Source organism: Eschrichtius robustus, chromosome 8 (genome assembly GCF_028021215.1).
Source record: "Eschrichtius robustus isolate mEscRob2 chromosome 8, mEscRob2.pri, whole genome shotgun sequence".
NCBI lineage: Eukaryota > Metazoa > Chordata > Mammalia > Artiodactyla > Eschrichtiidae > Eschrichtius > Eschrichtius robustus.
Window position 1 is genome coordinate 756,757 of NC_090831.1, and position 14,143 is coordinate 770,899.

The window sequence follows — 14,143 nt, forward strand, 5'->3', positions numbered from 1 at the left end:
AGGTTTGTTAGTTTTTCCTCCCTTTCCAGTTACCAGATAGATAAACACCAGATAAAGAAACACAGAGGACATAGATGCTTTTGAAGCATCGACTTTTTATACTGGCCTTGTCACTTCTTTACTCACCTGCTGACTTAAGGGCGTAATCGGCCATCTGGACTTGATCTTCTCTCAACTTTTTAAGTACATAATTTACCAAGTTTGACGTTTCCTGTACAAATTTTAAAAAGAGTTTCCTGTTAACAATCTCTGTCAACTGCTTGAGTTTTGACAATTTACTGTGTTGATTTGGACCCAAGTTTCCTAATCTGCAAAATGATAACAACACTGAACGTTGACCAAGCTGCAGATGGAGCCCGGCACCACACACAGATTCTTAATATCGCTTTCCCAGGTCAGTGGGCTCGGTGTTTCTCAGGCAAGTGAGTTATCCAAGCTGCGATGTGTTCGGCCATTCTCCAAGGCCACAGAGCAAGGCTGGACTCAAGCCCCTTCTGAAGCCCTGACAACCACTCCATCACGCTCTCATGGTGGGACAGTCAAATGAGGATGCGTGTGACCTGCTGGGTGCCACTTTTAGTGTCTCTGCTTAGTAATAAAGACTTGAATGTTCTGTAATATTTGGTTAAATGTATATATATATATATATTTTTTTTTTTTTTTTTTTTGCAGCTTGTGGGATCTTAGCTCCCCAACCCAGGATCGAACCTGTGCCCCCTGCAGTGGAAGCGCAGATTCCTAACCACTGGACCGCCAGGGAACTCCCTGTAGGTATTTGGGGATCAAGGCAGTTTACATAGAGTACATGATTGCTTGTGTTAGAAATTATTCATCATTTGAATTAATATTGAGTTCTTAAGGATGTTCTGAGTCTAAATAAGCAAGTGTCCTGAGAGAACGTAACAGTCTGAGTTCTAACTGAGGAAGCACTTTGTCCCAGGGCCGTGGCAGTGGTGGTCAGTGTCAGCTTTCTGTGTCTTTCAAAAAGCAGAACCTAAGGAAAGGAAAGAAGTTACTGCTAATAAGGGGGGAGAAGAGGCAAAACCAAGCTCATTGGTCTTCATCATAATGTTGCCCGACCTGGTGCTGAGTAGGTCAAATACACGAGCTTTAGGTTCCTGAATAAAAATATTTTACTATTTAAGTATTTGTGTATGGACTTTCAGAGACTGTCATTTCTGAATGAGCTTTTGTTTGTCTTCTTTTGTTTTTTAAGTGCAAAATAAGACAGAATCAGTTACTTATTTGGGTGGGAAGTCAGTTTTCTTGCAATACAAAATCTTCCCTGTGACACAACAATTATGAAAAAGTGTGTTTCCAGGGGCAAGCTTTAGTGAATGTAAGCTACTGCCGGGGAAGAATTTTCAAGAGGACACAGACCACAGCCCAGCTGTCGCCCCATTCCCCACTCACGTAAGCTGTGGATGTGACAACTGAAGGTCGGACGAGCCCCGCCTCCCTGCCAATGCCCACATCACCTCGTCCACAACTTCAGTGTGGTCCCAGCCTTCAGCGTGGTCTCCGTCTGCAGTCCAGCTGTAACTGTGCAGACCATCCCGTATATCTCTAAGTAAGGCCTTCAGAACATCTATTTCTTCAATTAAGAATAGAATTTCACGGAAGTTGTTTTCCAAAGTCTGGCTTTCCTTCCTGTGAATAGAGACCCTCACTGTGAAAGGAGGAAGCGGTGGGCTCTCTGCCGCCCCCCAGGGCTGGGCTTCAGGGCCAGCAAAATGAAGAGGTGCTTTACGTTGCAGAAGAGAGAAGCCCCTAGTGAGGGGCGCTCAGGAGATGCCCCTTGGTCAAAAGCACTGCCCTTCACTACATGGGAAAAGCAAAGACTTTCAGGGAAGCCGTCCTGAGGGCATCCCAGGGCTTGGGGTGTGCTCTGTGCAGGCACGTCCCATCCCTCCCCTGGGGACTGCAGCCACCCTGACCTGAGCTGGGTGATCTCACAGTGTAGATCTTAAATCCCCCTCTCACCTCCTTAGGATGGGGAACACCTTGTACTTTGAGTGGGGTACAGAACAGGAGATTCCCAACCAAGCCCTGAGGCTCTGTGGACCAGCCTCGGGCAGGCGAGGGGGGAGCTGGAGGATCCAGCCAGGGGTGGAGGTGGGGGGCAGCTGCCTTTCACCAGCTCCAGGGTGCAAGATTTTACTTTCCAAGTATGGGCTCTGCTACTTGTACAGTTTGAAAGTTATTAGAAAGAATAAGAAAATGTCAAGCCAATGGGTATTTCTTTATGCTGAAAAAAATGGAAGCACTACTTATCTAGTATTTTCTCCCAATTTTTGAAACAATATAAAATTTTGAAGAAATAAAAACTGTTAAATTTTGGTGTGTTTGTAACAGTTTTTATTCCATGCAAAAACATTGTTACAAAATAATTTTGTGTCCCACTGCACTTCCCAGATCAGTGAATATATTTTAGAATTATTTTAATGGCTTCATAATTCTCCACTCCACATATTTAACCTTCGACCTGCTCTTCTCATCTTGGTGGTTTCCTTTTTAAAAAAAATAATAAATAATATTGAAAGCACCTCCCAGTGTATATTTCCTTAAAGAATGATCTGCAGAAGTAGAAATTAGTTTTATAATTTTACAAAAGCATTTCAGCGTTTGGACCCACACCAGAAAGTCACACACACGAGAACATCTCACTCACTTTAAAAGTTCCAGTTGCTCTTTTGGCATTCGAAGCCTGGCCTGAAGAAAACAAAACAAAACAAAACAAATCATTCCAAATCCTGCCTACTCAGGTGGAGTTATTTTTCCTATTTGTAAAGGGGAAGGAAATCACACTGCCACCCTCGATAGAGACGTGCGGCAAGTGGGACCCACAGCCTCTAAGACACCTGCATCTTCCTGCAAATAGTTATATTTAGAGGAGATGCGGAAGCATCCAGACCTGAGGTTTGTTCCTGCACACAGTGAGGGGCACCCCCTTTCTCTGCAAGGAAGCCGATGGCTGGATTCCATTAGCATGCCATCAGACAAATTGCAGGCCTTTACCTAATGCCGGCAGGGTGTCTCAACAGGACCACCTCATGTTTGAACAGGGGGTGCCCAGCCAGGCTGACAACGCTGCTGCCATTTGGGATGCACACAGGGCGTGGCGGAGGAGGTCCACACGGGACGGCGGACAGAGGGTCTGCTCCCAGGCTGCAGCGCCTGCCCACCCAGCTTCCTTCTGCCAGCTCCTCTGTGTGCGAAGCTCCACGTACCTCGTGGGTTCTAGGCTCCCCCACCAACGGCTGCAAACCCAGCAGCTTAAAATGACAGAAGTGGATTCTCTTACAGGCCTGGAGGCCAGAAGTCTGAGATCAGGGTGTCAGCAGGGCCACACTTTCCTCTGAGGCTGAAGAGAGATTCCATTTCCTGCTTCTTCCACCTTCTGAAGGCTCCCAGGCTTGCTGTGGCTGCACTGTCCCCACACGCCCTTCTCCGCTAGGTGCGTCTCCTCTGTGTGTCTCTTTTTTTTTTTCTTTTATTCTTTTTAAAAATAATTTTATTGAAGTAGAGTTGATTTACAATGTTGTGTTAATTTCTGCTGTACAGTGAAGTGATTTGGTTATACATATATATATTCTTGTTCATATTCTTTTCCATTATGGTTTATCACAGGATATTGAATATAGTTCCCTGTGTTATACAGTAGGACCTTGTTGTTTATCCATCCTATATATAATAGTTTGCATCTGCTAACCTCAAGCTCCCACTCCTTCCCTACCCTCCCCCTTGGCAACCACAAGTCTGTTTTCTATGTCTGTGAGTCTGTTTCTCTTTCGTAGATATGTTCATTTTTAGATTCCACACATAGGAGATATTATATGGTATTTGTCTTTTTCTTACTTCGCTTAGTATGATAATCTCTAGGTCCATCCATGTTACTGCAAATGGCATTATTTCATTCTTTTGTATGGCTGAGTAATATTCCAGTGTGTGTATTTATGTGTGTGTGGGTGTGTGTGTGTATACCACATCTTCTTTATCCATTCATCTGTCAGTAGACATTTAGATTGCTTCCATGTCTTGGCTATTGTAAATAGTGCTGCTATGAACATGGGTTCTTTTCAAATTATAGTTTTGTCTGAATATATGCCCAGGAGTGGGATTGCAGGATCATATGGCAAATCTATTTTTAGTTTTTTGAGGAGCCTCCATACTGTTCTCCATAGTGGCTGCACCAATTTACATTCCCATGAACAGTGTAGGAGGTTTCCCTTTTCTCCACACCCTCTCCAGCATTTGTTACTTGCACACTTTTTTTAAAATATAAATTTATTTATATTTATTTATAAATATTTATATAAATATAAATATTATATATATTTATATTTATTTATATATAAATAAATATATATATTTATAAATATAAATAATATTTAATATAAATATAATAATATTTATTATAAATGATAATAATATTTAATATAATATAAAATATATTAAATATTAATATATTTTACATTATATTTTAATATATTATAAAAATATAAAATATATTATATTAAATATTATATATCATATAATATAATATTTAATAAAAATATAAATATAATATAATAAATATTATATTATATTTATATTTATTTATAAATATATATTTATATAAATATATCATTTATATTTATTATAAATTTATAAATTTATTTATTTATTTTCGGCTGCATTGGGTCTTCATTGCTGCGTGTGGGCTTTCTCTAGTTGCGGCGAGTGGAGGCTACTCTTCATTGTGTTGTGTGGCTTTCTCATTGTGGTAGCTTCTCTTGTTGCGGAGCACGGGCTCTAGGCACACGGGCCTCAGTAGTTGTGGCACACAGGCTTAGTTGCTCCGTGGCATGTGGGATCTTCCCGGACCAGGGCTTGAACCCGTGTCCCCTGCATTGGCAGGCAGATTCTTAACAACTGCGCCATCAGGGAAGTCCCATCATTGTATTTTTGATTTGCATTTCTCTAATAATCAACGATGTGTCTCTTATCTTATCTGTATGACACGTGTCAATGGGTTTAGGGCCCATCTGGGAAATCCAGTATGACTTCATCTCAGTAGCCCTAATTACATCTGCAGAGACTCTTTTTCCAAATAAAGGTTCTATGCACAGGTTCTGGGGGTCAGGCCATGAAATAGCTTCTTGGGGGTCACTTTCAACCCACTGCAGTGACCATCCATGAATTATCTGGGAAATAATGTCCCATCCTTCTCAGCGGACAAGTCTGCTTTTTTGTTTCAAAGACTCTGACTTCCCATCAGTTTGTTCTGCCAAAATGGTGCAAGGCGGGAGGGACATCTCATCCACACTGTTGTGTGACAATGGAGTGGAATGGAGCACAGCACGCCACACAGAAAACAGTTACCTTGCTTTTGTTTTTCTGCTGAGCAATTTAATTTTTAAAAAAATTTTATTGGAGTATTGTTGTTTTACAATGTTGTGTTAGTTTCTGTTGTGCAGCAAAGTGAATCAAATTATACATATACATATATCCCCTCTTTTTTGGATTTCCTTCCCATTTAGGTCACCACAGAGCACTGAGTAGAGTTCCCTGTGCTAAACGTAGGTTCTCATTAGTGGGCAATTTAATTTCTTATAGGCTCTCCTCAACATTTTTCTTTTGATGGGGATGTGGATGTGGGAGCTTATTTTTGGTAGGGAGAAATTCTTACTTCTAGTTTTTCAGTTTCTGTTTGAATAGGTTTCCTGTCGGTAGGGGCAGTGTTCTGCACTTCTGTTACTTTTTTTCTGTTCTAACCTTAAAAGAACATACAGAAAATATGCCTTCATTAATTTGTTGATAAATGAATTTGAGAGTTCTTTGAAAGCTAACATTTTCCGGATTTTTAAAAGCATTTTTATTTGCCTCATTTCCAAAAGGACTTTATGTGGCTTCCACTATAGGAACAAATATAGTATAAAAAGCCATCAGACGAGGGCTTCCCTGGTGGCACAGTGGTTAAGAATCTGCCTGCCAATGCAGGGGACACGGGTTCGAGCCCTGGTCCGGGAAGATCCCACATGCCACGGAGCAACTAAGCCCGTGCACCACAACTACTGAGCCTGCGTTCTAGAGCCCGTGAGCCACAACTACAGAAGCCCGCACACCTAGAGCCCATGCTCCACAAGAGAAGCCAACACAATGAGAAGCCTGCACACTGGAACGAAGAGTAGCCCCCACTCACCGCAACTAGAGAAAGCCCGTGTACAGCAACAAAGACCCAACACAGCCAAAAATAAATAAAGTAATAAATTAAAAAAAAAAAAAAAGCTTAAAAAAAAAGCCATCAGACCAAAAAAAAGTGAGGGAATGAAAGTGAAGGGAAAAGAAGGACTGGAAAAGGAAGATAACACGTGAAAGATGGGTTGGCATCCACAGGGAAAAAAGAAAACCTCAAAGATGCAGCAGAGGCTGCTTTGGGTACAGCTGGTGATCCATCCCTTCCACGAGGGTCCTGTGATAAGAATGGTGCTGGGGCATCTAAGAACCTTTCCGGAACTTCCTTCCGGGAAGGTGTACAGAGCCCCATGGAAGGTTAGGACAGATGTCCAGAGCCTTCAGTAGGACTGCACAGCATCTCCAACAAAGCTCCTGATGAAACACCTGCTGCCTGACCCAAAACATGCCCATTGAAGGAGGACCAGTTGGCATCTACAGTCAACTGAACAGGTGTGGAATCAACAGCCTCCTGAGAAATGACAGGGCTGAGTAGAAAAGGCAGAGAAACAGCTGTGGACAGGGCCACAGACTTGTTTGTCATTGTTAACTATTTTACTCTTAAAAATATGGAAGCCTTCATGAATCTGCTAGTCATCCTTGTTCAGGGGCCGTGTTGATCTTCTCTGTACTGTTACAGTTTTTGTATGTGCGCTGCCTAGGCAAACACTGTTTTGTTTTTACAGGTAATGTCGACTGAGACCCAAAGCTTTATGCCTTAGAATGTGGCTCCAATACTTCGAGCTGGGACAAATTGGATGCAAGTGTTCACAAATGCCTCACGTGGCCAGTACATTTTTTTTTTTTTAATAACAAAACTGCCACAAGTTATCTAATTTTAAACCTTATAACTTCCAGGGAAGAGGGCACCAACTCAGGTCCAAGGTCATTGACTGGATGGAGTTCATTGGTCTGTCCCTTCTTTCCGTGGAGCAGTGGTTGACTTGACCGAAGCTCCTGTCCTTCCTCTCTTCTCTCATCTTCGGAGGCCAAAGCATAGGATAGACAAGGTAACATCTGGAGTGCTGGGGTGCACCAGAGAGAGAACACCAGTGTCTGGTCTCAGGCTAAGTCCCTTTTGCTCTAACTAGCTTCAGGACAGCTGTGAGGCCATTCTGTCCACAGCTCCAGGCAGTGGTTAACTGAAGTGCTAGTTGCCATTTTCCACATGCTGAAGCTTCCCTTGGGGTGCTGGCTTAGTTTGTTCAGGCTGCTCCAGAATACCAGAAACTGGTTGGCTTATAAATAACAGTTTATTTCTCACAGTTGTGGAGACAGAATTTCAAGATCAAGGCACCAGCAGATTTGGTATCTGGTGAGAACCACTTCCTGGTTCATAGACAGTGTCTCCTCACTGTGTCCTCACATGGCAGAGAGAGGGCAGGGAGCCCTCTGGGGTATCTTTTTTTATTTTTTATTTTTATTTTTTGGCCACACCATTTGGCATGCAGGATCTTAGTTTCCCGACCAGGGATCGAACCCACACACCCTGCAGTGGAACTGTGGAGTCTTAACCACTGGACCGCCAGGGAAGTCCCTGGGCTATCTTTTTTTAATGGGCACTAATCCCAACCATGGGGGATCCACCCTCATGACTTAATCACTTCTCAAAGGCCCCACCTCCTAATACTTGGGGTTAGGTTTCAACATATGAATTTGGGGGGGACATAAATATTCAGCCTATGACATTCTAACCCTGGCCCCCCAAATTAATGTCCTTCTTACATGCAAAATACATCTATTTTATCCCAACAGCTCAAAAGTCTTTGTTCATTCCAGCATCAACTTAAAAGTCTAAAGTCCAAAGCCTCAACTAAATATCATCCAAGTCAGATATGGATGAGACCCCAGGTACAATTCATCCTGAAGCAAACTCCCCTTCAGCTATGAAGCTGTGAAATCAAACACATTATCTGCTTTCAAACATAGCAGCATAGGATAGACATTCTCATTGCAAAAGGGAGAAACAGGGAAGGAGGAAAGGGTAATGAATCACAAATCTAGTGTATTAGATTTTAAATGAGTGACATACAAAATGATTTAACAAAACATCACCTGGTAATTGTAAAGCTGTGAACCATATTCTGCAATTGCAGCATAAAATTGTCTGGATTTGTGAGGAAACTCTTTTTCTTTCAGCCTCATGTGATTTCTAAATCCTGTTAAGGAAAAGATTGACTTTGATTAAATAGTTTATCTGGAAACAGTTATAAGATATTTTACATTCATGAAACAAAATTTATATTTTCAGGCAGGACAAAAAAAAATGAAAGTTCTTTCTCTGTGTCCATTTGGGCCTCCTCCCTCCCTCCCTAATATGCAGTGTACATCTGCATTACACATTAACCAGAGCTCCTCAAAGACGGGAGTGAACTTTATATAAATATCAGCATATCATTTTGACGTATGAGCTTTTGTCTCAAAAATGTATATGTGCCTTCGACTTCTAACAGGTGGAACAGTTCTCAGAACTACTGAGAGTCTGTCTCCTGAGATATAATCCTCAGTTTGGCTTGAATAAAATTCCTCTTTTTTCTTCTTAACCTGATTGTTAATTGAATTTTCGTGGACAACATATATTAGTAGAAATTTCTCTAAGCAGGGAAGCTATATCAGATTCTTGGGTGAAAATAATTTCCAATGACAGCATAAGGGGCTCAAAAAATTGTTCCTCTATTGAAACAATCATAAGCTTGCAAAGACTAACAGGACCAACTTTATTGGAATTCTGAAATCTAATCTCAAACTTACAGCAACCAGAGGACTGAAGAAAAGGGCAGATTAGTTTTGGAAAGAGAGCAGTGTGGCATTATTGCTCACCTGCTCTATCGTATCCCACTCCCCAGAATGGTGGCAGTGGCTGTGTGAATGGCAGCCAATGTTTCTCGTGTAGATGTTGTGCCAGGGGTCTAATACAGACATTGTTCTTCAACTACTGTGACTCTGAGCTTTGACCTGCCTAGTGTTCCCCTGATTAGCTGGTGCAGAGGCTGACCTCTGTTTCTACCCACTCCTTTGGGCTAGAACAGTTTTCTGGGAGGCTGCAATGTCTGTTGAAAGACTTCAAGACATAAACTGGCCATGACGTCTTTGAGGAAGCCCAAACATTGGACTAACTAGACAAAAACTTTATAAACCATCTGTCTTAAATATGCTCAAAAACTAAAGGAAACCATGGACAAAGAGCTAAAGAAAACCAAAGAAATGAAGTATGAATAAAATGAGAATATCAATAGAAAAATTATAAAAGGAACCAAATACAAATTCTGGAGCTGAAAAGTACAATAACTGAAATGAGAAAATTCACTAAAAGGGCTCAACAGCAGATGTGAGTAGGCAAAAGAGAGAATCAATGAACTCAGAGATAGAACAATTGAAATTATCGAGTATGATGATGAGGAGGAGAAAGATTAAAGAAAGTACACAGGGCTTGAGAGACCTGCAGAACAGCATCAAACTTATCAATGTACACTTATGGGAGTCCCAGAAGAAGACAGAGCAAAGGGCAGAAAGAATATTTGAAGAAATAATAGCTGAAAACTTCCCAATTTGATGAAAAGCATAAATCTACACATCCAAGAAGCTCAACAAACTCTAACTAGGATAAACTTAAGGAGACTTATACTAAGACACACTATAATCAGTCAGTCAAAAGCCAAAGACAGAGAATCTTTTTTTTTTTTTTTTACATCTTCATTGGAGTATAATTGCTTTATAACGTTGTGGTAGTTTCTACTGTACAACAAAGTAAATCAGCTATATGTATACATATATCCCCATATCCCCTCCCTCTTGAGCCTCCCTCCCACCCTTGGTAGTGTATATACGTCATTGCTACTCTCTCACTTCATCCCAGCTTCCCCTTCCCCACTGTGTCCTCAAGTCCAAAGACAGAGAATCTTGAAAAGAGCAAGAGAAATACTACTTGTCATGTACAAGGACTCCTTAATAAGAATATTATCAGATCTCTGCATATTATCAGAAACTATGGAAGCCAGAAGGTGGTGGGATGACATATTTAACATGCTGAAGGGAAAAAAAAACAAAACATGCCAACCAAGAATTCTATATCCACCCAAACTATCCTTCAAAATGAAGAGGAAATTAAGACATTCCCAGAAAACAAAAACTGAAGAAGTTATTGCCAGAATACCTGCCCTACAGTAAATGCTAAAGGGACTCCTTCAGGCTGAAGTGAAAGGGCACTAGGGAGTCAATGTCATCTGGAGAAAATCAATATCTCCAGTAAAGGCAACTATGCGTTTTAATAAGTAAATATAAAAGCCAGTATTATTGTATTTTTGCTTCGTAAGTCTTCTTTTTATTTCCTGCATGATTAAAAAGACAAATGCATAAAAATAATTATAGATCTATGTTAATGGATACACAATACATAAAAGTGTAATTTTTGACAACAACAGCATAAAGGAGGAAGGGATGGAGTTGTATAGGAGCAGAGTACTTATATGCTGTTGAAGTTATGTTGGTACCAATTCAGGTTATATTTTATGAATTCAGAGTGTTAGTTGTAATCTCCATGGTAGTCACTATGAAAATTTCTAAAAAATATACACAAAATGAGAAGAGAATCAAAACAGTACACTACAGGGACCTCCCTGGTGGTCCAGTGGTTAAGACTGTGTGCTTCCACTGCATGGGGTGCAGGTTTGATCCCTGATCAGGGAACTAAGATACCACATGCTGTGTGGCACAGCCAAGAAAAAACAACACAAAAAAACAATTAAACACAAAAGGCAATAATGAATAAAATAAGGACCAAACAAGGTATAAGACAGAGAAAACAATAGGAAAATGGCGGAATTCTTTTCTTATCAGTAATTACTTTACATGTAAATGGATTAAACTCTCCAATCAAAATAAAGACTGCCAGAATGGATTAAAAAAACATGATCCAACTATATGTTGCCTACAGGAGACGCATTTTACAACCCAAACTGAAAACTATAAAACAATGCTGAGAGGTATTTTTTAAAGATCTAAATAGATCAGGATGCTTACTATTGTTAAGATGACAATACTACCTGAAACTGTCTATAGATTCCAAGCAATCCCTGTCAAATTCCAACAATGTGGTCCAGGCATAAAGATAGACATATAGACCAATGGGATAGAATTGCAAATCCAGAAATAAGCCCATACATCTATGGCTGATTGAATTTTTTGACAAGGGTGACAAGACCATTCAATGGGGAAAATAGCCTTTTCAACAAATGATGCTGAGACAACTGGATGTCCATTTGCTAAAAAATGAAGTTGGATCCCTACCTCACGCTATATACAAAAATTAACTCAAAAGGGATCAGTGAGCTAAATGTAAGAGTGAAAATCATACAACTCTCAGAAAAGACATAGAAGTAAATTGTCATGACCTAAAATTTAGTAATGGATTCTTAGATATGACACCATTAAAATTAAAACATTTTGTGCATCAAAGGACATTACTCAAAAAGTGAAAGGGTGACCTACTGAATGAAAGAAAATATCTACAAATTATATATCTGAGAAGGGTCTAATATCCAGAATATATTAATATAAAGGACTCTTACAAGTCTAACCACAAAAAGACGAAAGCCCAATCAAATGGGTAAAGGACTAGAAGAGACCTTCTCCAAAGAAGACATATAAATGTCAAACAAGCACATGAAAAGTGGCTCAGTATTAGTCAATATCAATCATTAGGGAAATGCAAATCAAAACCACAATGCGACGGCACTTCACATCCACCAGGATGGCTACAATCCTAAAAAATGGAGAACAACAAGTGTCGGTGAGGATGTGTGGAAACTGGGACCATCATACATTGCTGGTGGGAAAGTGAAATGGTGCAGCTTCTCTGGAAAAGAGTTTGGCAATTCCTCCCTAGCAATTTGCTAGTAGGAATATAACACAAAGAATTGAAAACAGGTACAGTAAGTCCACTACATGTGAATGAGTTCCGTTCTGAGAGCTAGTTCATTAAGTTCAATTTGTTCGTAAGTCCAAATACTTATAATACTTTTCACACAAATAATACATAAAAAAACAAAGAAACACAAAAAATAAAGAAAACATTTTAAATTCTACAGTACGGTACCTTGAAAAGTACAGTAGTACAGTACAACAGCTGGCATACAGGGGCTGGCATCGAGTGAACAGGCAAGAAATAAAGATACCGTACTACTGTACTCTATACAGTACTGTACAATAAAGTACACAAAAGCACAACCACTTGCAGAGGATGCACACACATGACAATATACGCCAGACATGTGAACTAAGTTATGCGATTGGACATGTGAACGTATGTTCGAACCTTTGAAAGTTCACAACATGAAGGTTCGTATGTAGGGGACTCACCGTATTCAGACAAGTACATGGTCACACATGTTCATAGCAGCACTATTCACAACAGCCGAAAGGTGGAAGCAGTGGATGCCCATCCATAGTTGAATGGATAAACAAATTGTGGTCTATTGATACAATGGAATATTATTCATCCACAAAAAGGAATGAAGCACTTATTCATCTACAACATGGATGAGGCTCAAAAACATGATGTTTAGTGAAAGAAGCCAGACAAAAATGGTCATACGTTGTATGATTCCGTTTATGTGACACATTCAGAACATGTCAACCCTTAGAAACAGAAAGCAGATTGGTGGTTGCCAGGGGATAGGGGAGGGGGAATGGGGAGTGACTGATTAATGGGTGTGGGGTTTCTTTTGGGGTTGATGAAAATGTTTCGGAATTAGAAGTGGTAGTTGTACAACATTGTGAATGCACTCAATGTCACTAAATTGTTCACTTCTAAGTGGTTAATTTTATATTATGTGGATTTCACCCCAGTAGATAAAAATAGGATCCGAGGGGCTTCCCTGGTGGCGCAGTGGTTAAGAATCTGCCTGCCAATGCAGGGGACACGGGTTCCAGCCCTGGTCCGGGAAGATCCCACATGCTGCGGAGCAACTAAGCCCGTGAGCCACAACTACTGAGCCCGTGTGCCACAACTACTGAGGCTGCCCTCTAGAGTCCGTGCTCCACAACAAGAAAAGCCACCGCGATGAGAAGCCTGCGCACCGCAACGAAGAATAGCCCCCGCTCGCCGCAACTAGAGAAAGCCCACGCACAGCAACGAAGACCCAATGCAGCCGAAAATAAATTAAATAAAAAAAGAAGGATCTGAGTCCAGTTTACTTCCATTGAAATCATTAACACATCAGTGGTGTCTAAAATGGATCTGGCCCCTTTGTGGGCAAGTGGGCAAGCTTACAGTGGGGAAAGACAAAGAAGAAGTTTGCATGCACTGTGAAGTTGTATCTTAAAAGATGTCAAAGGAATATAGGGTATTCATTTCCAAAACAAGGAAAATCCTGAGCACAAAGAGTTCTACCGTTCACATGGCGCGCTCCTGACACAGGCAGGGAGGTGGGGCCTAAGAAGGGCAGGCGTGGATCACTGTACACGGGGCTAGGGTAGAGCTGTGGGAAATCTCATCACAGAGGGTCCACGAGTCAGGGCCGGGCAGCAGCAAGGGGGCTGGGGCGTGGGTGCGGCCTCCTGAGGTTCACAGTCTGAAATCAGCAGAGATGAAGACAAGACAGCTGGAAGCAGCAGAGCCAGGTAGGAACTGGAATATTCAAGGTCTAGTCTAGAGGTCTGCTGAGATGGGGTGGGTGCTCAGGGCACTAAGATGCAGCTGAAGGAAGGCTAGTGCAGGCTTTAGAGAGCCCTCTGTCCAGGTATCTGCATGCAGTCCCAACTAAATAGCCCCCACTGCCATGTAAAACAGCATTTCGTGGTGAAACTGGGTGGAACTCTTTCATGGGCAGTCTACACTTCAGGTTGTCTGCATACCACAGAGCAGTTTTCCGGTGTGCTAGGGTTTGTGATGGGTGATATTTACAGTCAGAAAACTGCAAACGGCATG

At 41.2% G+C, this 14,143-nt stretch overlaps 1 protein-coding gene and 1 non-coding gene across 2 annotated transcripts in view; both read right to left on the reverse strand.

The window, feature by feature from the left end:
- SUN3 (Sad1 and UNC84 domain containing 3) overlaps positions 1 to 14,143 on the reverse strand; it is a 39,287-nt gene that overhangs the window by 20,509 nt on the left and 4,635 nt on the right. The window contains exons 3-6 of the mRNA XM_068550031.1: positions 8,272 to 8,375; positions 2,672 to 2,712; positions 1,479 to 1,650; positions 127 to 211 (exon numbers count right to left, since the gene is read on the reverse strand). Of these exons, the coding sequence (XP_068406132.1) occupies positions 127 to 211; positions 1,479 to 1,650; positions 2,672 to 2,712; positions 8,272 to 8,375 (402 nt within the window). The remainder of the gene's footprint in view (positions 1 to 126; positions 212 to 1,478; positions 1,651 to 2,671; positions 2,713 to 8,271; positions 8,376 to 14,143) is intronic.
- LOC137768989 (U6 spliceosomal RNA) lies at positions 6,780 to 6,886 on the reverse strand. Its single transcript, XR_011074904.1, has one exon. It is a non-coding gene; the product is annotated as a U6 spliceosomal RNA (small nuclear RNA).